Source organism: Ochotona curzoniae, unplaced genomic scaffold (genome assembly GCF_017591425.1).
Source record: "Ochotona curzoniae isolate NIBS_2020 unplaced genomic scaffold, NIBS_Ocur_1.0 contig_4895, whole genome shotgun sequence".
Taxonomy (NCBI): Eukaryota; Metazoa; Chordata; class Mammalia; order Lagomorpha; family Ochotonidae; genus Ochotona; species Ochotona curzoniae.
Genome location: NW_024466413.1, coordinates 1068859 through 1092250, shown reverse-complemented (window position 1 = coordinate 1092250; position 23392 = coordinate 1068859). Strand labels below are relative to the sequence as shown.

The 23392-nt window shown below is 54.6% G+C and overlaps 1 protein-coding gene across 1 annotated transcript in view; it reads right to left on the bottom strand.

Moving 5' to 3' along the window:
* COL22A1 (collagen type XXII alpha 1 chain) overlaps positions 1–23392 on the bottom strand; it is a 199795-nt gene that overhangs the window by 72643 nt on the left and 103760 nt on the right. Inside the window, exons 31-40 of the mRNA XM_040988507.1 lie at positions 21477–21518; positions 19177–19209; positions 15057–15101; positions 14805–14858; positions 14025–14078; positions 12341–12394; positions 11663–11716; positions 8450–8554; positions 6861–6905; positions 2209–2286 (exon numbers count right to left, since the gene is read on the bottom strand). Coding sequence (XP_040844441.1) covers positions 2209–2286; positions 6861–6905; positions 8450–8554; positions 11663–11716; positions 12341–12394; positions 14025–14078; positions 14805–14858; positions 15057–15101; positions 19177–19209; positions 21477–21518 — 564 coding nt within the window. The remainder of the gene's footprint in view (positions 1–2208; positions 2287–6860; positions 6906–8449; positions 8555–11662; positions 11717–12340; positions 12395–14024; positions 14079–14804; positions 14859–15056; positions 15102–19176; positions 19210–21476; positions 21519–23392) is intronic.

Sequence of the window (23392 nt, the reverse complement as noted above, 5' to 3'; positions counted from 1 at the left end):
ACGGTCAGCACATCCTTGACCTTTTCATGCAAATCCCAAGGCCAATAGCAATGTAGGCTGCTGGCCAAAGACAGATTTATGAAAAGTCAATACAGTTATATTGTCGGTGCAAGTCTTTAATAAGTGGAAGAAGTGGAACATCATGAAATACTTGATGTATGGCCTTTTGGTGGGAGCTGGTCACTTGGCCGGTGCGACCACTCAGGCAGGGACACATCTCACAGCGATTGTAGCTCGTCCTTACATGGGGAAGGGTGATTTTTGCCCTAGCCCTGCTACCCAGCTCTCTGATTCCGGGCTTACTAGAGTGAACCCGTGCAGGGTAGAGGGGAGGGGGAGGGGTAGAAACCAGTGGGTGGTGGCAGGTGCCACATCCAGGAGCTGGGCTCTGGGCTTTCACTGGATCTGTCTATACTGAGGGTCAAGTCCTGCAGGAGCCAGAAGCCTCAGCATGTGTGAGACTTTAGCAAGAAGACAGTTTAAACCATGTGCCTCCCCACTGTCCCATGTGCTGCAGAAAGAACCAGACAGAAAGACACAACCAAGGTCTTGGAGTGCAGGTGTGTGTCCATCAAGAATTCCAGCTGAGAACATTTTTGGTGGAAAACCAAGAGAAACATTCTCAAGGGAACTCCACCTGCCTCTAGCCATGGCTTCCAGGGATGTCTGGAGGATGCACGCTGGCAGCCCTCCTACTGCCTGGACGTGAGCCTCTGTGGCTACTGGGCGGGAGCAGAGGTGGGTGGTCATCTCCAGTGGGAAGGCAAGGGCTGAGGCTGAGGAATGGAAGGATGGAGAAGACATAATATTTCAGAGAGATGACGGTGGGATGGAAGGAGCCCACTGGTGGAAGACAAAGCATCTGTACTTAACAAGTTACATATGCACAGTAAACTGCATTTCCCCTTTTTACTCTGAGAGCCATGACTGAGCAGTGCTGTTGCTTTGGCTTGTATTCGTGGCAGTTTGTACTTCCTGAATACAAGACCCAGAAGAGACTGGGTCTGTCGGTGCCGCTCCAGTTTATATGCAGGCAGCACTCGCGGAGGTAAAGTTAGTGTTAAAACAACAATAACCAGAGCAGTATACTGGCAGTTCAGCTACCCTGAAGCTTAGCAATGGCATTTGAAAAGGACTGAGCATTTGAGCTTCTGTAAAATAATAGGACAAGGCTGCCAGGGGAAAAAAGAAACGCGACTTTCGGAAGCATTTGTGTGATATCTCAAGAAAAGAAAGGGCTCGACAGGAGAAGACTTCAGAATCGGAAATGAGCTTTAAGGTCTGAAGACTGCCATTCAGCAAACGGAGAACGAAGGCAGCCTCGTTACCGTTCCAAGGGGAAAATGAGCGAGCGGCAACGGACGGAAGGCCCGAATCCTATTCACAATGAAAAGAAATGTAACGCACACCCATTCTCTGGGGAAATGTACTTCACATTTCAGAGCCAAGGCTGCAGTTCCCTCCAGAGGCCTGTGCACCTGCAGCTTGGGGCAGGGGATGCAGCAGGGAGTCCCTCCAGAGGCCTGTGCCCCTGCAGCTTGGGGTAGGGGATGCAGCAGGGAGTCCCTCCAGAGGCCTGTGCACCTGCAGCTTGGGGCAGGGGATGCAGCAGGGAGTCCCTCCAGAGGCCTGTGCCCCTGCAGCTTGGGGTAGGGGATGCAGTGGGGAAGGGAGAGCTGGACCTTGTTCAGTCCTTAGGATCCGAGGGTTCACAAAGCTGCAACCTGCAGGACATTCATAAACGGACTTGGCTATATGCTCACACTAATAGCTTGAGGAACAGTTGGTGGACTTCATGCTGGGGACCAGATTCCATCCGTGACCATCCCTATAGTAATTAAAGAAGTTGGAGTGACCAATCCACCCACCTCTTTTGCCGAAAACATCAAGTGCCTTCCCCTATCAGACCTTCCCTCAGCCTGCCAGGGCCACTGGCTACGATTCAGTTTCAATCTTATGGCAATTTGTCCTGTCCTCTCTTGGAATCAGACAAGCCTGATCATTACAAGGCACCATTCCCATCAGAAGTACATCAAATCCTATGCCAATATCAGCCACAGTGACAGCCAGTCTTCCAAGGGGCTCAAGGACCTGCTAACCCACTGTGGGGTTCACTGAGGGATGCCCCTGCATGAGGCCCAGGCTGTGCACTGTGAAAGCCACTGTGAAAGAACCTGTGGTCCAAAGTCAAAATGTTTCAGGACTCACAGGAGGGCCAGCAGCCCCGATGCCCGGGTCGCCACGGCTGCCAGGAGATCCAGGGATTCCAGGTGCTCCTTGGGCCCCCTGGAAGGAGAACAAAAAGAAGCAGACATTAGTACTAGAAGGCAGAAGGCTGGGGGCGGGGGAGAGATATGTGTCTGTCCCCTAGGATCTGACCGCTCCCCATTGCAACCCTTGGCTAGCCCACCTCTGGGCAGCACTTGGAGGTCCCCCTGTACAACGATTGTCCCACTCTGCCCACCACTGCCTGGACCAAGGTTGACTGCTCCTTGCCCTTAACCACCAATGGGGTTCCAAGTGTGACCACAGCCCAAACTTACCATGTCTTCCCCAAACCTCGGCTCACCTCCTTCCCAACCAGAGCCCAGTACGGAGCAGAGACACACAAGCCAACTCAGATGCCAGAGCACCCAGACAGGGTTCATCAGTTCACAAGAGTCTGCCAAGTACCCACATTTGGGGAATCAAGTTTTGGATATTAAGGTGAGGACCTCAGGGACAGCCAAGATAAGGGCTTGCCTTCAAGTCTAGTGGTGAACAGTGAGGACTTGGGTGCCAGGTGCCTGCCTGCCTCTGAGTTCTGGTTTCAACATGTATGAACTATGGGCTCAAGAAAAGGACAGGTGAATGCCCCCTCACTACAGGGAGAGGAATGGCCAAATCAGCACGTGCTGTGCTCTCTTGGGTCGGCGCTGGGCCCAGCCCAACTCTCAGCACCACACAGAGCTCCTGTGTGGGATACTGTTCTCTTCCACCTGCCATTCTGGACTTTGAAGGGAGAAAAGCAATGCAGGAAAAAAGACAGAAGGGAAGACAAGGTTTTCTATGTCCAGGAGACTAAGCTGAGATTGGGGCCACCCCTTATCCACAAGTTCCAATTCCTCATTGATGATAAAGCCTGGCTTGCAAGGACACAGGGTGTTGACACGTTGCATGACTGTTGGTTGACACAGCTTGCTGGATAAATGTTGAGGAGTTTGATTCCAGGTCCACATTATATCTATACATTCTGCCAATTATGGTCCGTCCAAAATCCAAATCAAACTTGGCCTCAGCTACACATGGCCTCACCAATTCTGTGTCAGAGACCTTGCCCCTGTGTTCTCCAGCTCAGCTGAACTGCAGCCATGCCTGCAGACACAATGACAAATGCCCCAGTTCCAGCCACTTAGCACTCATGGGACTACTGAACTTGAGGGCTGAATGGCAACAGGCAGAGAAGCTGTCGTGAAGAGCTGATAAAATCTGGCAAACATGCCAGGGCCACTGATTGCTCTATTGGGGCATATCTTTTTAAGCTTTAAAAACAATTAGTAAGCATCCTGTCCTCTACCTATGATTTCCAATGAGAACCATAGCATTTTGGATGTTGAAGAGATGAAGCTTCTAAGAGAATCTGTTTCCCCTGCAATGAGACTGCTGCTCAAACGAGTCTGTGAGTGATAGATTCGCTCAGCGGGCACTCACTACTTGTTCTCTGGAAGCGATGATTTGGGCTCGCAGCCCGGGATGATTCACGGGGCCTCCTACTGTCAGGGCTGAGTTCTGCAGAGTGTCATTTGTGGGGAAGGAGAGGGACAGGACATCCCTCTCGCCAAAGACAGAGTGCTCCCCAAAGACGGAGCCAGGATGCTGTCATTGTCCTGCAGGGACGTGGGGAGAGGTGGGTGTGGGGAGGAATGCCCCTGCTGCTGCTGTCCTCTGGGAGACACAGCATTCCTCACCGCAAACTTGCAGTGAGTACATTTCTTTAGAATAAGACAACATGAGTGGTTCCAGGAAGTACAAGATCCTCAGGAAAATCTAATTGGTACATACGGGGAGCGGGGAAGCGACGGGACAAACAAGGAGACACACGATGCACTCAGAAGGGGCACGACCTTTGTGAGCTGTCTGCTGCCGGCTCATCCAGCCGTGAGCGGGCCAGAGCGGATCAGACGTCAAAACCACCCATCAAGTGATGCCATGTCCACTCTCAAAATAAGGCCAACTTTGTCCTGTGCCCCCAAGCCTGTCCTCCCCTTAGACCCTTTATTACAAAATAACATTCAAACAAATCCCCATATATCTTATCAAGACTCAAAGCTGAATAATACAGACTATTACAGCTGTATCCTGTCGCTTTGTCACCCGAGTCAGAGGATGCAATAGCTACCTAACACACTGAGGCTGGAAATACAAATTGGCACCATACTGGAAAGCAGTATGTAGATTCCTTGGAAAACGCACAATAGATCTACAATATGAACTGATTGTTCCACTCCTGGGGAAAAATCCAGCTGAAATGAAATTGCCCTATGAGAGATCTGCACTTTGGTGTTACAGCAGCCCAAGTCACACGAGCAGATGGACTCACCCGAGATGCCCGTTCATTGAGGATGCCAGAAAATATGGTAGACATACACATTAGACTTTTGCTCAGCCATATAACAAGATAGAATCTTGACACTCACAGCAAAACGGATGCAACTGGAGATCATTATGCTGAATGCAATAAGCCAGATCGAGAGAGACCAATAATACATTTCACTTGGTGTAATATATGGGGTGTAAAATTTGTGTGCATGTCATATCATTGGGTACTGAGCTATAAACGCTGTTTCATTGACTCAGAGCATGGAAATGACAAATGCAGCCCTTTCCCTGGACTCCAGTCACTGCCATGAAGCCCTCACTGTGACTGCAGTGTCTTTGTTTTCAAGAAAACAGCACACATGTATAGGTATAAATGTCTCATCTTCAGTGAACATGGTAAAATGCTGACTTATAAAATTAAAATACCACTTAAAAAAAAAAGACGAAATGTCAGGAAAATCCATATGCTGTGCACTTCAGTTTTGCTGTAAAATGTTTAATGTGCATATTCTATGCCAGTCCAGTCCCGGGCCTAGCCTGGCCCAAGTCCATGGTCCAAGCAGAGGAGAGGAGGACATGTGGCCACCTATTGAGACATCTCCCACGCGATCTGCTCACACCGGCTTCCTCCCCTGCCTGCCCCTTGCCCGGAGGCTCTTTCTCAGCCTTGAACACCAAGACTCAAGGACTGCACATTCACACAGCTGCCTCCATCTGTCCTTCCTGTCCTCCGCCAACAGTTCAGAGGAGCTGAGAGTGGACACTGACAGCCTTTACACAGTCCCATCCTGAGGCCCCCCAGGGGACATCACATCAGCACCAGGGCCAAGGGGAAAATGATGCTCTCCCGGGACCTCTCTCTCCTTCCTCCTCCTGAGCGCCCACTGACCCTGCAAGCGCTCATCTCCACTCCACAGCCCAACTCACACATTCACATGTTACCAGCACCAAACGTCCAACATTCCAAACAAGAAGAAACTTGTGATCAAAAGGCCAGCAGGCCTTCCTCTGGGTCCCGTGGAACAGGTGCTGGCTGGCCAGCTAGGCTGAGTCCGATTGCCTCATCTCTGCTGCTGCCTGGGAGAAACGGTTACACTGCTGAGACGCCAGACACAGTTACCCAGGAGCACAAGGGGAGGAGAGGGGGTCTCCGACCCTCAGGTGAATGGTCTTTCAGGTAACAGGGGTGAGAGTTTAGGCTAGTGGTAAAAACGCTGGCTAAGACATACACACCCCAAGGACAGCTGCTTGGGTTCAGTGCCTGGATCCAGACTCTGATTCTAACTCCATGCTAATGCAGAGCCTGGGAGGCAGCCGGCAGCACTGAGTACTCACCCGGGTGGCAGACCCAAGTCAGATTTTCAGCTCTTAGCTTCAGCCCAGCGCTGCCCTGACTACTGCAGGCATGGGGGGAATAGCTAGCAGAGGGGGTCAGCAGCCAATCCCCCGTGCTGAGAGCCTGCAGAAATTGCAGGACACAGACGTGCCACCTCGAGGCCAGCCCATGTTTTCTTCCCACCAGACTCACTCTCTTTTCTTTTATCTGCTCCCATAAACGAAGGAGTAGATGGGAGGGACTGGGGCCTCTGAGGACAGAGGAGTTGCCGAGTTCAAGTTCAAGCTCTGGACAGGTCAGAATTCCCTCCCCCACACAAATAAGTACAGACATTATTGCACTGAGCATGAGTAAGAAATCAAGTTCATCACCGGATGCTCTCAAATTCAGTTTCACCTCTTACCAAAATTAGACACCACCACAAGTCTGCTTAGACACAATGTCTTCCAATTTCAATCTTTGTGTAGCAATTCAGTAGCAACTGTGTGGCAACTCCAGCACTGCAATCAAGAGTCAGGCAATACTCCCCAATAAATGTGGTGAGCCAAGAAGGGCGGAAGTAGAGTGAAGTGAGGCTAAAATTTCCAGGGAGTGCCATTATAGCACAGTGGGTCTAAGAGACCCTGCGATGCTGGCATCCCATCTGAGTGCTGGCACAAATCCCAGCTGCTCCACTTCTGGTCCAGTTCCCTACTAATATCCACAGGAAGACAGAAGAAAATGGTCCAAGTGCTTGGGTCCCTGCAACCCATGTGGGAGACCAGGACAGAATTCCTGGCTCCTGCCTTCAGTCAGGCCCAACTCCAGCTAATGAGGCCACTTGGGGAGTGGAGCAGGGGATAGGCAATGTCCGTCTGTCTTTCTCTTTCAAATAAATAAACCTTCAGAAATTCCGTCTAGCTAATACAACATGTGGCATTCACAGTTGGCTTGGATGAGCACTTACCTTTGTTCCCAGAGGTCCAGGTAATCCAGGTGAACCACGAAGTCCCTGAAAGGAAGCACATGAAGATGCCAAGAGCTCTGAGTCAGCAGCATGCACCAGCCCTGTGCATCCTCTGCACAGCTGGAGAGAGCCAGAGGAGACCCTCACTCAGACACAAGCCCAGGCCAAGGAAACAGAAGCTCATGTTGCACCTGCTCCCTGTGGGCCTTGAGCAAATCTCTCAGCCTCTCTGACTGTCTTTCCACCAAAGTCCTTGCTTTTAGACCCACACAGGGAAATGGTAAGACCAAATCTCAATGTCTTCCTTCTCTGCCTTGGTATCAAGACCTGGGGGTAGCTATGGGATAGGCTCTTCAGTGCCAGGTTGTACCTGGCGGGTGCTCTCCATCAGAATTAACATCAAAATTCTTCTCTGGAAAGTACTGGCTCAAGGCGCCAGAGTGGACCAAGGGAGCCCGATGCTACGTGTGCATACCCATGTATTGAGAGCTATAGATGCAAGTTTGCATGACTGTCCACCCTCATCATGGGGGTCTCAAGGGCCCAGACAAGCCCATCCCTGTGGACTCTGTGTCCCCTGGCACACACACTGACACCCACGCGTGGCTCTCCAGCCCAAAACACATGCGATCGTCCACCCCCAGTGCTTCCCAGGGTCGCAGTCAAATCTAGACAACTGTAATAAAAAACCAGTACGTAAAACATTCCAGAAATAATTCACAAGTTTTCAAAAGCTGCCAGGGAAGTCTGTGGTTGTAACTACTCAGGTTCATGATTGATTACTGTTATCATCTTCCCACCACTGACTTAGGAATAAACTTTCTTATGGGTGTGCACACAGAGAAGGAATCACACTACACAGGGACCCACTAAAATGACTGCACACCACAGCGGGCTGGTTGCCCATGCACAGCCCCCCCAGCTGACCACACACCACAGCAGGCTGGTTGCCCACACACAGCCCCAATTGTCCCAGTTGACCACACATCACCATGGGCTGGTTGCCCATGCATGGCTCCTCAGGCGACCACACACCACAGTGGGCTGCTTGCCCATGCACAGCCCCCCCAGCTGACCACACACCACAGTGGGCTGGTTTCCCACACATGGCTCCTCAGGTGACCACACACCACAGCAGGCTGGTTGCCCACGCACAGCCCCAATTGTCCCAGTTGACCACACATCACCATGGGCTGGTTGCCCACGCATGGCTCCTCAGGCGACCACACACCACAGCAGGCTGGTTGCCCACGCACAGCCCCAATTGTCCCAGTTGACCACACATCACCATGGGCTGGTTGCCCACGCATGGCTCCTCAGGCGACCACACACCACAGCAGGCTGGTTGCCCACGCACAGCCCCAATTGTCCCAGTTGACCACACATCACCATGGGCTGGTTGCCCACGCATGGCTCCTCAGGCGACCACACACCACAATGGGCTGCTTGCCCATGCACAGCCCCCCAGTTGACCACACACCACAGTGGGTTGTTGGTCCATGCAGCCCAGCCAGCTGTGACTCAGTCTCCCTGTATCTGCTCCATTTTCTTTCTCAGCCTACCCAGGGTCCCCCGTGGCTGCTACTCACCGGCTCTCCATCCTTTCCTTTGCCAGGTGGCCCGGGCAGTCCCGGAGCTCCAGGGTCACCCCTGGGGCCGGGTAGCCCTGGACTCCCATCTTCCCCTTTTGCTCCCTGGAAGGAAAGAGGCAAGGACAGACACAGGTAATCACTGCACAGGTGACCTGACCTAGGCGGGTTCACAGGTGAGCTGGAGCTGCTTCCTAAGCCTATGTTCCTGGGATGCAGGAGGAAGAACTGGACAATGTCCACCACAGGTAGAGCTGTGCTTTGTCCCAGCATACCTGGCCTCCTTTCACTCAGGGTGAACTTGGTGCATACATATAGAGGGAAAGACGAAGTGAAGACGCGAGGAGAGGATGCCACAAGAAGCTACTCAGATCCTTCTGCCAACCCCTTGGTTTAGGATGCTCAGGTGAGCTGCGAGATGCTAACACCAGTTGCTCAGTCCACCCCAACTGTGACACTGGGTTATGGCAGCTATAGCAAGGTAGCCCAGAGTGCAGCAGGAGAGTGGGGAGAAGGCATCAGTGGCCACTAGCCATGCTAGCCATGAGACCCATGGTTACCGCTTGACCGTCCCTGCCCAGGCTGCTCACTGCCTCCGAGGGCAGTCTCTCCTACAGTGGCCCTTGATGTCCAGCCAGAAAAGCCTTCATATCTCCTGGATATGAACTTGATACAAAGCTGCCCCCCGAATCTCTATAGACAAAGCCTTGCCCACATCACACACTAAACTGTCCCATATCTGATCTCAGCCCTGCACTCCCAAGAAGGGGTACAGTGGGCAAGCCTGGATCTGCTAAGCGAGCTGAGCTTGGACCAGCTCTGAACCCAGGTGCACCTATTCTGACCTCACAGCTATAAGCAGCCCCATGTGCAGTGGCAGGTTGTACCCTGTGAAGCAGAGAAGCACCTTTGCCCAAACAGGGCTCCACTGATCACAGTCCACCATCCCAACGATAATGAGGAGGAATGAGACAGGATGAACCAGGATGGCAGAACAAGGTACAGAGGGAACCCTTGAAGGCCTCACATGGGACCAGCTTCCGCAGGCTCGGGCCAGCTGCAGGGCCAGCAAGCCCCACGTGGGACCAGCTTCCACAGGCTCAGGCCAGCTGCAGGACCCAGCAACCCCATGTGAGACCAGCTTCTGCAGGCTTGGGCCAGCTGCAGGGCCCAGCAAGCCCCACGTGGGACCAGCTTCTGCAGACTCGGGCCAGCTGTGGGGCACAGCAAGAGTGTGGCTAGAACAGGAGTGTGCAAGGAGCCTTCACTGTTCTGCTGGGATTGTCCTGATTATGGCCCGGCTTCTGCTAAGCCAAGGAGAAGTGTTTGGCTCCCCCTACAGGCTGGCTGTACCCTCTGAGTTAAGAAGGCCCCTGCCCTACTGGAAACAATCCTGGGCTCAGTTCAAGCAGTGGGAAAGTTCCAGACAACACAAACCAACAGTTTCTGGTACACAGGACTGAATGGATGACTCTCAAAAATTACGCATTCTGGCAGGAGCCAGACAGAAGGTACATGCCTGATTCTATTCATACCGGATCCCAGAAAGGGCAAAGTAATGTATGATGACAAAAAGCAGAAAGCGAGATGAAGGGGCGTCAGGAGACCTTTGGGGATAATTACAAAACAAAGGTCTCCAAGGAAACAGAGAGCAATGGAAAGACAGAAGCAGAGAGCTGCTCCTCGCCGGCTTACCACTGCCCCGCATTTCCTAGAAGCAGGGAATCTATTTGGGCCATTACCTGCTGTGTATAGCAGGAAGCTGGAATCCTAAGCCAGGCCAGAGCTCAGAACCCAGGCACTCTGAAATGGCAGCTGGGCACCCCGCATGGCACCTTGCCTGCTGTGCCACATACCTGTCTGGAAACCCCTGCGTCTCGATCCCTTCTTCCATGCCGTCAATTCCCCAGATCAACACGCTGTCCTCAGTCATGGACACATCAGCACCGGCCGGCTGGGCCAGGGGTTCATAACCTGGGCATTCTACTCACTGCTGCCATCTAAGAGGTTACTGTCTTTAATTTATAAAAAAAATCACCTGCAATATTAAGGGCTAATAAATGATCCACCTGCACCCAGAACCCAAGGTCCTTTCCTAGGGTGACCATTTTTCCTCCTGGACACATCACGGTTTTCCTGAGACAAATATCTTTAGACTGAACCAAAGTACAAGCCAAAATACAAAATACGCAGGATCACTCCTTCACAAGGCTCCGGGCTCAGGGCTCCTGAGAAGATTGCTACTAAGCTTGGACATGCTGGCAGCAGCGTGTATGGATGGTCTCCTGGGTGTGCTGGGTGCCTGTCTCCTGCTGTGGATGCCACCTGCCTTCCTGGAAAGACCAAGAGATGGCCACCGTTGTTCTCTCATCACCTGTGGTATGCTGGGCCGCTACACCCACCTTCCCATTACAACCTACATATTACCAGCCTCGTTAGGTGGGCAAATTCAGGTGAGAGACATGCCTGGCCTTTAGATCAGGGCTCCCCGCCTTGCCATCACTGACGTTCAGGATGAATAACTCCTGCGTATGTGTGGGTTTGGGATGAAGAAGGAGCTCCATGACACCCTTAATCTGGTCCTTTTTCCCCGGGATGCAAACCAAGCCAGTTTCAGCTGAGTCCCGGGGCAGCTGGTGGGGCTACTTGGCCCTAGGTGACAGCCACACCCTAGATTACACATAATCAGGTCCCCATATCTCGCCTGAACCATCCCTAGAGCCCCAGTGCCCTGGGCTCAGTGGCCCCTTAACCACCAGAGACCTCCTCAAACTCCAGTTCAGAGATGTTAGCAAAGGGGTCTCAAAAGGCTCTGAGCACCCTACCATCTCCGGCCTATAGAATGCTGTCAGAGGGCACCAGGTCTCTCTGCTTCCTAATAAACAAACCTTCGTTCACAGCTTGAGAAGGGAGGGGATGGTAAGTTGTTGCTTGACTGAGAACAGGATTTGGAGTCAGGCAGCCCAGTGTGGCAGCTCACCATCAATGCTCAGGATAACATGTTCACCTCTCAGAGCCTCAGTCTCCACATCTGTGAAACGGGTGTGGATCTGAACCCCGTGTTTCTGGTGAGGATTCAGCAGGACCATGACAGGGCACCATTTCCTCCCCCTCCTCCACCAGGAAAGCCCTCCTGAGTCCCGCTGCTAAGCCAGGTCAGGTAGCAAAGCTGCAAACAGACGCTCCTGTGTGGAGAAACCGCGTGACTCTTACCTTCTCGCCACGCTCCCCATCTTTGCCCGGGGGGCCTCTGAGGCCCGGGGAGCCCTGAAGAAAAGAAGACCATGGTGAATTTCTTGATGGCTTGTGCCCCCTTTCAATCAACAGTCGCAGCTCTGCCTACCCATTCTCCTGCCCTGGCTTCAATGCCCAAGGCCCCCTACCTTCCCTGCCCTGTAAGAGTGGCTCTTCTCCACCCCTCCCCAGGTCCAACCAAGCACCTTGCCCATCAGAGTTCCTCCTAATAGGCAGGATGGTCTACCCGACCCTCTGCCTCCGCCCCAGGACTGTGAGCGGCTGGACAGCAGGGCTCAGTCTGCGTGGACACCAGGGAGGGCAAGGCCACCCTGGCTGTCATGGTTGCAAGCCAGATCAAGGGCAAGTTGGGGTTAGAGAATCTTACTATCTGAGGCTCATGCTGACTCCTCTAAGGCGAGCTACGGCACTACTCCAGTTCCAATGAACTCCTTTCACCTGTTGCAGTTAGAGCAGTTAACGTACCAAGGGACAGGGAGCTCCCCGGGCCTTGGCTGTGCCAGCTTTCTAGCTGATTAGTCTGGGGTGTTATGGTTTCAGCCTGTAAACTGGGAACACAGTGCTTATGCCTGTTTCAGAATGAACAAGCCACCCGGCTGGGCCTGCCCTTGGGCCCCAGCCATTGCTCTTACTCACCACACTGCCTGGAGGGCCACTGGAGCCAGGAGAGCCCACAGGTCCAGGCGCACCCTGTTGAGACACAGAGGGGGTTTAGACAGGCCACAGATGGCAACAGTGGTCGCCAGCCAGTGTCCCAAGCTGCTTCATACACAGCACTACGATTCACTGAGAGCACCTCAACCTGCCACCCCCAAATCTCACCAGCCACCTCTTCCTCCTCCTCTCTGACAAGCTGAGAGCCTTGGGTGAGCGGGCTTCCAGCTCAGGGGTGAGAGCTAGGAGGACTTTAGCAAATTCCTTTATACCAAGAGGAGAGGTGGGACACAAGAGTGAGGCAGGCAAGTGTGGCCAGAGACCAGCCAAGAGAGGATCTGAAGGAAGGCTTGGCCTGCAAGCTAAATGCATGGGGGAAGGGAATGGGACAAACTGGGGGAGAGGCTGTGATACAAAGAGGGCAGTTGTCAGGGCACGAGTCAGCCCTGGAGCACAGCAAGGGATAAGGGCTAGGCAACAGCTGACTGTGGGCAGCACCTGAAGACCGTGCCAGGTGCTAAGAGTAGCCCAGGAAGGCAGAGGGACAGAACTCATGGGCAAGCACACATCTCAGGGGACCACAGCCTGTCTTTTCCAACCTGTGCCATGCTAGGAGGGTGCAATCGCAAGGGCCCACAGTGGGAGCAGGTGTTTTGGGTGCGAGCTGGCCTGGGCTGCTTCCTGCAGGTAGTGGGCTGACTCCAGGAGCATGCAAGTGGGCCAACACCATGCACAAGAGGCTCTGTTTCCCCCCATCACTGCTCCCTGCTGCCCCAGCGGGCTTATGCACCTTCAGGGTCAGGCAGCTTGGAGCAGGCTCCCAGCTGCCTGCCTGTCCTCAGCTTCTACTGACAGCAGGATGAGCTGGGGCCCTCTGCTGGCAGGAAGGACCTGCCCTCTGCCCTGTCAGTGGCATACACAGGCACCCAACCCAGTCCTCACTCAGCCAGGGGCAGGGACAGTCCTGCTGGCAGGGATCTTAGGACCTTGGCCACTCCTGCGAGACCCAGGAGCCTCCTCCCTTCCCTGCCAGCTCCTCGGATGAGCCTGGGCTTGGAACTCTGTGCTGTGACATGGAATTTGAGCCAGTCCCAGTGACAGGGCCAGCCTCACTGAGGTCAAGCACTCCGAGACCCTGGCTGAAGATGGACAGGCCAGGAGCAGCAGGGGAGAGCTCAGAAGGCGTGTGTGTGCTGGTCTGTATGCCATTCCTGATTGTATCTGTGTGTTTGGAAGTAACATGTGTATGCATATGCGGATATGTGATAGTTCATCAAGAAAAAAAAAGAAGAAAAGAAATTAGAAGATGAGTTTGAGATGCATGCACAGCTTCTCAGAGTATGTACTCTCCATGGATGCCTTTAACGCAGCCCCCTGTATCCTGGTGGATGTGTCAGTACCTGTGGGCATAGCTCTCAGAGCAGCAGACAGCTGTCTGTGGCCGTGTGTGAAGCGTGCAGTGTGCAGTGCATATGGCTCCCACGTGTGGGTTGGGTGCATAGAAAAAAACACTGCAAAGCTAGGAATAGCACAGAGGCCACACATCTCTCCATGCTCTCCAGAGGGGCCCCATCCTGGACGGTCACTTGCTAGCCCAGAACCACAAGCCACAGGGCAGGTCCTGGCCCTGGCTTCCCTTCGAGGCAGATGGGACGCAAGGACTCACAGGGTTTCCGGCTGCTCCGGGCACCCCTGGTGCTCCTTCTTGCCCCTTGGCACCCTGCATAGGAAACAAAAAGGGCCAGGTAAGAGACTACGCACAAAACAGTCCTCACCTTGCAGCAGCAAGTCTTGTCAGGATCCCGAGATCTAAACCAGGGGACATGGGCAGGGTCTAGGGGGTGGGGTGGGATTTGCTACAACCATCATCACTGTCACAGGTAGCACCAAGGTGCCTCCGTGGGAAGGATGCTCAGCCAGCCAGGAGGCCCGGGGCCTGGGCATCCAGGACCAGGGAGCCGCCTAAGGCATTGGGCAGACAGGCCATCCTGCACCACATGCAGGGGCCTCCTTGGCCCCCTCAGCCGCTGCCCCGGAAAGATGCAGTGAGGAAGAAAAGCTGGGAAAGTGACATCAGAATGCACATGCATGCCATGTGTCATTAACCCAGAGCTACTAGGCAGCGGATGAGGACGCCAACTGCTCCCTGCATCTGCTGGCTGAGCTAGCTCTGGGCACCAGCTGAGACTCCAGAGAGAACATGGGGAAAGGGGCCTGAAGCTGGCCGCAGCCAACCCTTCAGTGACACAGCAAGAACAGCCAGGGGTGCCTAAGCGGCTTGCCTTCAGGGGTACATCCTGAGGGCCTCTTGGTGGCTTGGAGCAGTGCCCCCTGGTGGGCACCCCTGAAATGTGTCAGGGAAAAGGGGCAGGTGGGGCTGAGAGCTTATAGCCAGGTGGCAGGGAGCTGGTCTCAGAGCCCACAGGTGCAGGGAAGGTTATCTTACCGGTGGCCCAGCGGGTCCCCGAGGCCCCATGTTTCCAGGATGGCCTGGTGGTCCCTGCAAATGAAGCAAGCTGTCTGTGAACCAGCACACTCCTGCGAGCAGGAGGGGACTGGAGTGCATGCAGTGGTGTGGTTTGGAACACATGAAAGAGGCAGTCAGGACTCCCAAGCAAGGCCCCTGTGGGAGAGCCAGCCGCCTGGGGGAGCTGAGCTTCTGGTAACTGCCTGGAGATAAGGGCACACCAGCACTCACCGGTTCCCCAGGCACTCCTGGATCACCTTTAGGCCCTCGTTCTCCCTGTTGGGAGGAAGCACAGAACAAAGCAAGGCATGAGAGCCACCTTCCAGTGGTTCCCTCAGGCAGAATGCGGCACTGCACGTGTACCCTGCTGGTGCTCACTAGCCAAGCTCATTCCCTGGATTCCCGAAGTGCAGCTTCCTCCACTCCTGGATGACTCAGACTTTTGTCTCAGGTTGTAGATCTAAAGCCAGGAGTCCTTTCTTCAGAAACGTGAGCCTCAAACCTGTTCCAGAGTCAGTGCCCAGTGCTTTCTCGCTAAGGCACCTGCTAGTGTTGCATTCATGGAGTTTGGTCTATGTGCCCTCCGACTCAGGGCCTGGCGTATGGCAGCTCTTCAACAAGCACTAATGGGAAGAATTCTGAGATGAAAGAGGGGCTTTCCTATGCCAGATGGGGGAGCTGGGAGGATACTTTGCCAAAGGGACCCCACCTTGGAAACCTTCTGGGCAGCCAGAAGGGCATGTCTCAGATTTGCTGAGGAGTAGGTGGGATACCTGCTGGAAAGCCTGGGACAGAACCTAAGGGAGGGCAGGTTCAGGTTCAATTCCCTTGGGCAGCCAGTACCTCCTCCAAGGTTGCTAACATACTCCCTCAGGAAACCTGGCTGGGGGGACCTGAGATCTTCATTCTACAGTTCCCAGGGGCCGGGGGGAAGGTTAACAGGCATGCAGAGGCACACTTCAGGGACTCAGCTGTCTGTCTCTCCACAGAAGGGCCTGCCTGCAAGTGTGGACCGTGGATGGGGCCCAAGGTGTCGAGAGCCTTGGCTTTGGACACACTCAGAGGGCCCTGGTTTCCTGGATCTGAGTCATCTATTCTGACCCCAGTTTGCATGGCTGCTTGATGGACAGACTCAAACAGTGGGGACACACTCAACAGTACCGAGAAGGTACAGCTGACAGAAGTGGGGGGTGGGGCTGGCTAGGTCTGGAATGTTCCAGAGGAGCAGGCGCACCCTACAGCAGGTGCATCAGAAAAGCTGTGCATGGCTCCTCCTCAAGGAGCGGGATTGGGTTCTGCCCCCAGTTCCTATGGGCTTCTCAGTCCGGAGGCTCGGGAGAAGCCAAGGAAAGATGGGACAAGCATTTGCCTGCAGTGTGGAAGGGAGACTCAAACACGCGGGGAGTTTGGTAAGCAGCAAATCTGGGGTCGAGAATGCTGCATGCAACTCAAAAGCAGAATCTAACATCTAAGTGGGGCAGCCTGGGCCAGGCCAGTGTGCCTTGGAGCAGAAGCCAGTCAAGGAGGGCTGTACTGGGGAGGGTCCCCGCTCCTCTCTCTGGTCACACACGGTCACCTGTCAGAGTTCACACCACATGGCTCCTGCCTGCTTGACTCTCCAAGTCCCACAGTGCCCCCCTAGCTGGCTTTTGGCTGGCTCCCTTCCTCTCGGCACAACCTGCTGAGTGGAATCCCTTTGGTCAGCCTCGTAGAGCTGGGTTCCACGAGCATAGCTTCTGCAGAGCATTCTGCAGTGCCTGGCAGATTCCAACCGCATCCAGGCCATTTCTTCTCCAGTTCAGACAGTGCTACCGGTCCTTGTGCACCAGCAACAATGTGGAAGCTGTGCACCTATGCAGTCCTTCAGATGGACACACTGGATACCTGTCAGGGTTCCCTCTCTTGACCACAGCAGCCCTCGCCCTGTTTGAACAGTAGCATATCAAGCTCACTGAACTAAGGGGGTGGTCCAGCTGGCCCTGCAAAGTTCTACCCACTGGAGGTGACTTGCTTCTCCAGGAGGTGATACCTCAGTGGTCAGTGCTGCTTCCTGGGGCTTCACAGATCCAGCACATATCTGTAGCTCCCAGAATGATGGAAGCCACTTGAACACCATAAAAATGCCGTGACACACACAGTATTGAAGACCAGCTAAAGGCAGGCCACAGGCACTGCTGACCAAGTAGGAACCTGGACAGGCACTGAACACACCTTTCCTCCCAATTTCCCCCCAGGTCCTTGGGGAGCTTGGGGATTCAGCAGCAGCCGTCCAATTACTTGATATGCTTTCTGCAAGGGACATCTTCTTTCCTCCATCTCCCCAAGGTGAGCAGATGGCTTTCTGTGTGTCAGGCAAGCAGACCCCACTCTGTGGGCTTTACAAAAACTCCTCCAAGCAGTCTTGGAGATGCAATAGACACATCACTCCTGTTATTCTCCACATGCTTCCCTTTTGCAACATTGTCCATGGTGGGGATGGACAAAGTTCCCTGTCAGGTCTGGTCCATACCGAAAAATCCAGTAAGAGGTGATGGTTTGTCTCCCAGGACACACAGGGAGAAATCTGCAGGTGTTTTTGTTGCTTTGGGGTTAGGGAAGATGGGGATGCAGGTGGCTGGAAAACAAGCTGAGACTTGCAGGTGGGTGTTAAGGTCACAGTGGCAGCCCTAGGGACTCACCTGTCCCAGAGTGTGGGTATTGGCATGTGGCACCCTCACTGTGGGGCACAACAGGAGGGGCTTTCTCACGCGTGGTCGATCGCTCACTCCTGAGTGGCTTCTCTTCCCAGGTGACATCAGCCAAGCTGAGCCCACCCATCCCCTCTCGGGATCTCAGCACCTCTCCTGCAGACCCAGGCGCCTCGGAGGTGTCCTGGAATCCTTTTTGGGGTGGAGTTAGGGTTGCCCATGAGCCAGCAGGTGGTCGCCCAGATCCAGCTCTCCCCAAGCTCTCTGCTGTGAGCTCCCCACCCAAGGCTGCCTGACCATCTTCCCTGCAGCTGAGTGATGCCTCCAGACTCCTGGGAACCACACACACTGCCACAGACCCCACTGGGCTCTCCTCCAGCTGCCAGCTCCATGTCTGGCCCCATTCTCCCTGGAGCCTCTGCACAGTCCCGGGTAAGGAGGCAAGAGGAACTGTACTTTCCTTTCTAATTCTCTTTTCAAATTATGCTACAAATGTTACGTCCATCTATAGCTTCCTTTTTCTGTCAAGGTATTGACCCCCGGAGAGCAGGGAGCAGCCAGACTGAGTTGCACTCCCCAAACCAGTGCCACACACGCTGTTGTCATAACGACAGTGCCAATCCCAGGCAGATCATGCAACTGCCCACAATGAAGCGTTTTACCTCCTGTGGGCACAATTTGCTTTACAACTCAAAGTGGCTTCCTGGCTCCCACAAAATCAGTCTCCTGAGACTGGAGGGGCTCAGAGCACTGCTGGGGAGGAGAGACGCTCCGATGGTAGGGATGAGGGCTGGCAGTGCCCAGACAGAGGTGCTGTGGGCTAGGGAGACTGCACTATGAGGTAATTGGTCTGGAGCCCAGAAGACGTGGGGACAGTCACCCCAGCCAGGGCATCAGGGCTGGGAGACCCCACGTGTAAGGTGGGGCTCTGCCAGTTCCACAGTAGCTCTGAGCCACAGGGGCCCCATCTGTAAGAGGGACACAGGTAGAACCCCTTCCACACAGACTGCAGTAATTTGATGAGAGTACCTGGGGCCACACCCGCGGCCACACGGGGTTCCCTGCCCTGGGTCCCATCCTCCTCTACTGCCATCTTCTGAGCCAGCCAGGGAGTGCCGTGGCACACCAGCAGGACGTCAGAGAAACAGGTAAGGCCAATTCCCCGGCCTAGGAGCTGCCTAGAGCGATGTCCCAGGAAACCCTATTTTCAGATGAACCAGTCGTCAGAGCAGGAAGCAGCAGCTCTCCAGGGTGGCAGTGGTGACTTACGCTTTCTTTAGTGTGTTTTAGGGTCTGCAAGAAACAGCTGAGCTGTCGCTCCATCAGCCCTGCCCCACGATGGTTCTGAGACAGGTTAGGGCTTCTACTGCCCTCGAGCAGCCCCTGTGAGACCCAGGTCTTGTGCAGAACCCCCACCCAGCCGGTGTGCCCAGGGACAGCTCTGCCCCTCCTAGCCCTCTGTCCCCCAAGCCCCAACAGCAGGGTCTGCTTCCTCAGCCCAACACCACAGCCAGTTCCTTGCAGGGCCCTGGTCCCACCTGTTGCTAGGACAAGGTCTGGAAGCCCGGATGCCTGCAGCGGCTTGGGTCAGGATCCAGTCCAGACCCAGCTCCCAGCCCATGCAGGGACACACTGTGCTGTACCAGGAGGCCACCGCTACTCACCAGCATGCCGGGGTGTGGCGTGAGCAGAGCTGTCTGAAAGGGAAACCAACAAGATTAGGGAGAAGGGAAGCTCGATGCTGCCTTATCAAGCCCAGCTGCCAGGCCCCGAGATGCCTGTGATTTCTACTGCTCGAACAGCCACAACCCAAACCCCTGAGGACTGAAGGCAGGAAGGGACAGCGGTTAGACTGCAGCCCTGAGCTCTGTGACCTGTGACCCTGGTGGCCGTGTTGTCCCCATCAGACAGGGGACAATGTGGAATCATCCACACGAGCTCTGGGCAGTACCCGAGCCTGATGGGAGGCTGCACCTTTCCCATCTGCCAGGTGCTCGGCAGGAGTGCACAAGGCTGGTGACCTCGGCACACAGACACCCCTGTGGAGCATCCCTGGCCCTCCAGGGTTGAGCACAGCGGCGCGGCTCTCCACAGCCACTTGCAGGCGTTGGTTCATACTTCCTGCATGGCTGAGGCAGCTGCTCTGCTTCCACCCTGCTAGCTGGGAAGCTAAGGATGCACCCCACAAAGAGACCCCCACAGCTCCATCTCACAGCACAGGGACTGACATTCACCCTGGAACACAACACAACCCATACCCTGTGCCATTTGATCCGCCTACCAATGTATGTTTAAGACCATCCATGGGGATATTTCAAAAAGTTCCTGGCCAAGTAGAACTAAAAGATGAACTCATTATGGTGCACTTTAAAAAAGTAATAAATGGGCCTGGCACCGTGACAGAGCAGGAAAAGACTTGCAGTGCCAGCATCCAGCATCCCCATATGGGTGCTGGCTCAAGTCCCCGCTGCTCCACTTCTGTCCAGTTCCCTCCCAATGACATGCACAAGCAGTGGAGGACGGCTCAAGTGCTTGGGCTGCTGCACCTGCATGGGAGGCTCCTTGCTTTGAACTGGCTCAGCTCCAGCGACTGTGGTATTTGGGGAGTAAACCAGTGGGTGGAAGAAGGCTCTCCCTCCCTTCCCTCCCTCCCCTTGCCCTCCTCTCTCTCCCCATCTCTCCCTCCGTGAGTGTGTCTCCTCCCATCACTCTAGAACTCTTCCAGTAAGTCAAATACACTATTTTTTTATCCCATGCATCTTTTTTTTATAATACACATTCCCATGGACTGTATTAGGCACCGTTGTACATAGTATGTGTGTGTACATATTTCTACAACAGGAATTTATGATACGAGCATTTTGTGACATTCACTGCCACATAAATTTTTTCTAATATTTTATTACAGAGCACATTTGCACATCATTTAAGTCATGTGGGCACCAACACACCTATTTCTCCAGGACACCTCCTAGAGGTGGAACATGTGAGCCAGATAGCAGACTCCTTGGTACACAGAGTGCCAAGCAGCCTGTCATAGACACGTTACCTCCCTGCCCTCCCACACATGTATCCCTGCGTGCCCGCCAGCACGGCCATGACCACCTGGACAAAGATGTGACAAGACCAATGCCAGCTCTTACTTTCTGAGACCCTCCCAATGTCCTCTGGCATGGGAAGGCCCTATTTTGCTGGATTATGTGTGAGGGGAGGAGAGTGTGCTGTGGATACATGGCTGCACTTGGACCAGAAGCACAGAGCGCTCGCCACACCACCAGGGGGTCTCAGTGCCGTCCCCACTCATCCTCATGAGTTCTCTGCTCTGGTAACTGACCAGTCCCAGAGGCATTCGCTAGGTCAGAGCCAGCACCGCAAGTCAGCACAACCGCCTTCCCCATGTTAACATGGAACAAATAGTTCCAACCCAATTGCCATTGCAGAGTGACAGGAAGCAAGTTCAGTGATGACAAAGGGAGGCACTGCTCATGTTTCCTGGTATTTGGAGTGAATTTTCACTGCAAATGTATGTGTTAGCTGGGTATAGTATTTTTAAAAACCGGAGGGAATGGATTCTTAGGGAGATGAAATGACGTGTCCGTGACAGACGCTCCTCTCTACTTGACCGCAGGTCCATCATTCTTGGCCCTGGGCACCCACAGAGATCGAAGGACAAAGCCCAGCCACAGGTCATGGTGGCAAGGGCTCACCCTAGACAGACTGACTCTTGTCACTGGGATGAAGCTTCCTCGCATGTCACTGGCTCATGTTTCAATAAGCTGTCCCTGTGCTTTGCTGAGTAGGGTAAGGCAAGAAGCATGAAGTGCCTGTCTCTGGTTTTGGAAAGTGAGGAACAGAGCTCCTTGTACGCTGGGTGATACATGGGCGTTTATAACTGCGTGTGCACATGTGCGTGTGCGCACCCCAAGCCTTAAGGATGCAGAGGAGGAGGGGAAGAGCTACTTACGGTTCCAGGTGGTCCAGGAGGGCCTGCGGGGCCAGCTTCACCCTGTAGGACAATGTGAACGTGAACAGGAATCCCCCTGCCAGCTCAGCTTACGATAGGCAGGCTTCTCCTCAAAACACACATTCATCCACTCTCCTTGCACCTGCGTGAGCATCCATGCATTTTCAATTACAGAGTATCTGACATCCCACAACACAGCGTGAGTTGCGCCTGTGTGGACAGGTGGCGCTCTAGCTCAGGGACATCACTACACACTCCCAGGAGGAGTGAAGTGAAAGAAGTTGGCCGCTGCTGTCTTCCGGTGGCTTCTGGCCCCAGCCAGCCTTCATGCTGAATGGCCAATGTCCCCACAACCCCCGTGGCAAGTGTGGAGCCCCAGCTCCCTTGGATCAGCTCCAGGCACTCTGGAGCAGCCAGTGGGTTCTCTGTGTCCTGGGGGACAGTGTCACCCTCCTGTAAATGACACAGGATTGAGAGCCCAACCACTTGGCCATGAAACCTAACTCTAGCATTCTATAAATCTTTCAACCTCTTCTGGCTCCCAGCAGACCTCACCAAGCCAAGAGCATCATCAGACCTACTTTCTCAGAGCTGCATGTGGGGTGTGAATCCTGGGGCAAGGTGAGCAGACAGAGGGGTCAGCAGATGGAGGGGTCAGCAGATGGAGGGGCCAGCAGATGGAGGGGCCAGCAAATGGAGGGGTCAGCAGACACAGGGGTCAGCAGATGAAGGGGTCAGCAGATGAAGGGGTCAGCAGATGGAGGGGTCAGCAGATGGAGGGGTCAGCAGACAGAGGGGTCAGCAGATGGAGGGGTCAGCAGATGGAGGGGTCAGCAGACACAGGGGTCAGCAGACGGAGGGGTCAGCAGATGGAGGGGTCAGCAGACGGAGGGGTCAGCAGACGGAGGGGTCAGCAGATGGAGGGGTCAGCAGATGGAGGGGTCAGCAGATGGAGGGGCCAGCAGACGGAGGGGTCAGCAGATGGAGGGTCAGCAGACGGAGGGGTCAGCAGATAGAGGGGTCAGCAGACAGAGGGGTCAGCAGACAGAGGGGTCAGCAGATGGAGGGGTCAGCAGACAGAGGGGCCAGCAGATGGAGGGGTCAGCAGACGGAGGGGTCAGCAGGTAGAGGGGTCAGCAGATGGAGGGTTCAGCAGATGGAGGGGTCAGCAGATGGAGGGGTCAGTAGAAGGAAGGGCCAGCAGACGGAGGGGTCAGCAGATGGAGGGTTCAGCAGACGGAGGGGTCAGCAGATGGAGGGGTCAGCAGAAGGAGGGGTCAGCAGATGGAGGGGCCAGCAGACGGAGGGGTCAGCAGAAGGAGGGGTCAGCAGATGGAGGGGTCAGCAGAAGGAGGGGTCAGCAGATTGAGGGGCCAGCAGACGGAGGGGTCAGCAGATGGACGGGTCAGCAGACAGAGGGGTCAGCAGATGGAGGGGTCAGCAGAAGGAGGGGTCAGCAGATGGAGGGGTCAGCAGACAGAGGGGTCAGCAGACGGAGGGGTCAGCAGATGGAGGGGTCATCAGACAGAGGGGCCAGCAGATGGAGGGGTCAGCAGACGGAGGGGTCAGCAGGTAGAGGGGTCAGCAGATGGAGGGGTCAGCAGATGGAGGGTTCAGCAGACGGAGGGGTCAGCAGATAGAGGGGTCAGCAGATGGAGGGGTCAGCAGATGGAGGGGTCAGCAGATGGAGGGGTCAGCAGACAGAGGGGCCAGCAGATGGAGGGGTCAGCAGATGGAGGGGTCAGTAGAAGGAAGGGCCAGCAGACGGAGGGGTCAGCAGATGGAGGGCCAGCAGATGGAACGGTCAGCAGACGGAGGGGTCAGCAGATGGAGGGGTCAGCAGAAGGAGGGGCCAGCAGATGGAGGGGCCAGCAGACGGAGGGGTCAGCAGATGGAGGCATCAGCAGACAGAGGGG